Genomic DNA, 2,389 nt, shown 5'->3' on the forward strand with positions numbered 1-2,389 from the left:
AATTCTTACATCAAAAGTACTCATAGCTTATGTTTACGAAAAGTATATATGACAACCAATTTAAAAATAAATATTTTCTTGAAAACAAACATATATACATATATATATATGTATATAAACATACATAGGTATGTATATATATATATATATATATATGTATATATCAAAGGGATTATATGATGACTTATAATGCATTATGCATATTATATATGGCATTAGTGGAAAACTATACAGCATATACAATTAACCTTATATCCTTCAGTTCTGAGTTAAAGCTATTAAAGCTCTATTTTATTATATTATTAATTATTCTTTGATTTTCGAACAATTATTTAGAGGTTGTTTCTGTTTTATCCTGAACTACAAGCGTCTTGTTCAAGTTCACATATAAAAAATTTGTATTTGTATTTTTGTTTCTTTTTTTCCTCTCTTGTCTAATTGTGTATACGTACGTTGATAAGATTCTCGGTTTTTTTTTTGTTTTTTTTTTTTTTTTGCCTATAAGATTCTGTTAAAAACGTGAGGATGGAAAAATTGTGCTTAAATTCTGAAATCGTACATTTTTGTAAAATTGTTAAATAGTCCAAGTCTGTTATGTTATAATTTGATAAATTTTTGTAGTTTTTCATTTAAGGATAAAATTATCATTATCATTATTATTATTATTTTATTTATTTTTTTTTTCCGCTGAAGATCGTCTAAATATGATATTCGGGATATAAAGAGAAAAAATTTCAATTGTTTTAATTAAAATGTAGGCGTTTTTTGATTAAAGTTGACTCGGAATTCTCACTCAGCAGCAGTTAAAACGATTACAGAAATTTATTAAATTGAATCATTTTTGAATTCTATACCAAACTATCACGTACAGTGCTTTCTCTTGCGTTACGTATTTGTGCAGCCGCTTGTTGTTGCTGCGATAATGCCTGCTGTGGCTGAATATTCTGGGCGGCTGCAGCATTACCGCCACCATGTTGTTGCTGTTGTTGTTGACGGACTCCTGCGCGATTTACATAGTTGCGCACATTTTCTTCGGTATAATCGACAATACGACGTTTCTTTCTACGCGTGTATTGTTGTTGTTTTAAATAGATTTTTAATATACCTTTCACAGTAATGAAAGTTAGACCACCAAGCAGAGTACGATGTAAAGTATTTTCAATGGATTCGAAAAGTAAACGGCCCACAATTGACGATATCGTTGGTAGAAGTAAAGCTCCACAAAATATACGGGTGGCCGAAACTGGATCCGAGAGAGTTGGTGTAACTGGGTTTTGTGCAGTTTGCTCTTCGTCCTCCTCGCTAGGAAAAATAAATGATCACTTACTATACAATCAGTTTAATAGATATCTAAGCAAAGGGAGAGTCCTATAACGAATTCGACAGACAAGTGTTCAAACACTAAATAAATACATAAACTAAGGAAATAGAAGTAAGAGAAATGGAAATTTTCTGAATTTTCTAGCCAATGGCCTAAAACAAAAGTTCTTTGGATCCATAAAACACACAAATATATAAGTATATATATTTCAACGCTGCCAGACGAAGTTTTAGCTTTCTATGCAATCTAATGCCTTTTTTATATCCAAGTACCTTACGCAGAGCATATTGCAATTGGCAATTGGATATCGCAAAGAAATCCGATTGTATTTTTCTGTCTTTCTTAAATGCTAAATAAAGCTTTTTAGTGTCACATTATTGCTTCGCTTCCTTCCCATAAGGATGGAAGATAATTATTACTTGAGCGAAACGCGCATCCCCTTAATCCGTTCACTATAATTGCTAACGAGAAAATTCTTATTCTCTCCTTATGGTTTGAAAAATTGTGAGAAATCTGTTTTGCAGATTAAGACAATGTTCACTGTACTTACGGGTATGGAATAATAAAACTCATGAGAGGAAATTTTCGAGCCACACTGCGACGATTACGAATAAGCCGAATCACAGCATCTTCCCAGCGTATCATTCGACCTAAAACTAAAGCTACCGGTAGTGCTGGCAAACCAATAAGAAGTATTAGCGGGTCCCCATTTTCCATTAATGCTAGTCCTTTTTTATGACCAACAATCTAAAACGCGAAACAAAATAACGCGCTTTAAAGGAAAACGGACAAAAAAGATTTGTGATCCAGTATACATACTTGCAAGAAAGTAACAGCTCCATAAGTCACTGCAGTCCAATATAAAGAACCGACCAAAACACCGGCCGCCAAAAATGGACTAACACGTTTAACCAGATTGTCGAAAGCTTCCAGTATGCTGGTTACTTTGCCCATTTGCGGGAAGACTATAATATATTCTGTTTGGCACTGTTGACAACTGACAGAACGCAGAGCATTGCCTTTCTGTTTTTCATCCACCCAACGATATAGACAACTTTGATGGACCCA

General features: G+C 33.2%; 1 protein-coding gene across 1 annotated transcript; it reads right to left on the reverse strand.

The window, feature by feature from the left end:
* Positions 1-647: 647 nt before the first annotated feature.
* Positions 648-2,383, reverse strand: LOC119643965 (E3 ubiquitin-protein ligase MARCHF5-like; the record flags this gene model as incomplete). The annotated part of the gene is made up of 3 exons (XM_038043479.1): positions 648-1,302; positions 1,872-2,068; positions 2,141-2,383. Coding segments are annotated over 3 exons (894 nt in total), but the record flags the coding sequence as incomplete, so codon positions are not given.
* Between the last annotated feature and the right edge of the window lie 6 nt (positions 2,384-2,389).

Source organism: Glossina fuscipes, unplaced genomic scaffold, assembly GCF_014805625.2.
Source record: "Glossina fuscipes isolate IAEA_lab_2018 unplaced genomic scaffold, Yale_Gfus_2 75329, whole genome shotgun sequence".
Classification (NCBI taxonomy): Eukaryota; Metazoa; Arthropoda; class Insecta; order Diptera; family Glossinidae; genus Glossina; species Glossina fuscipes.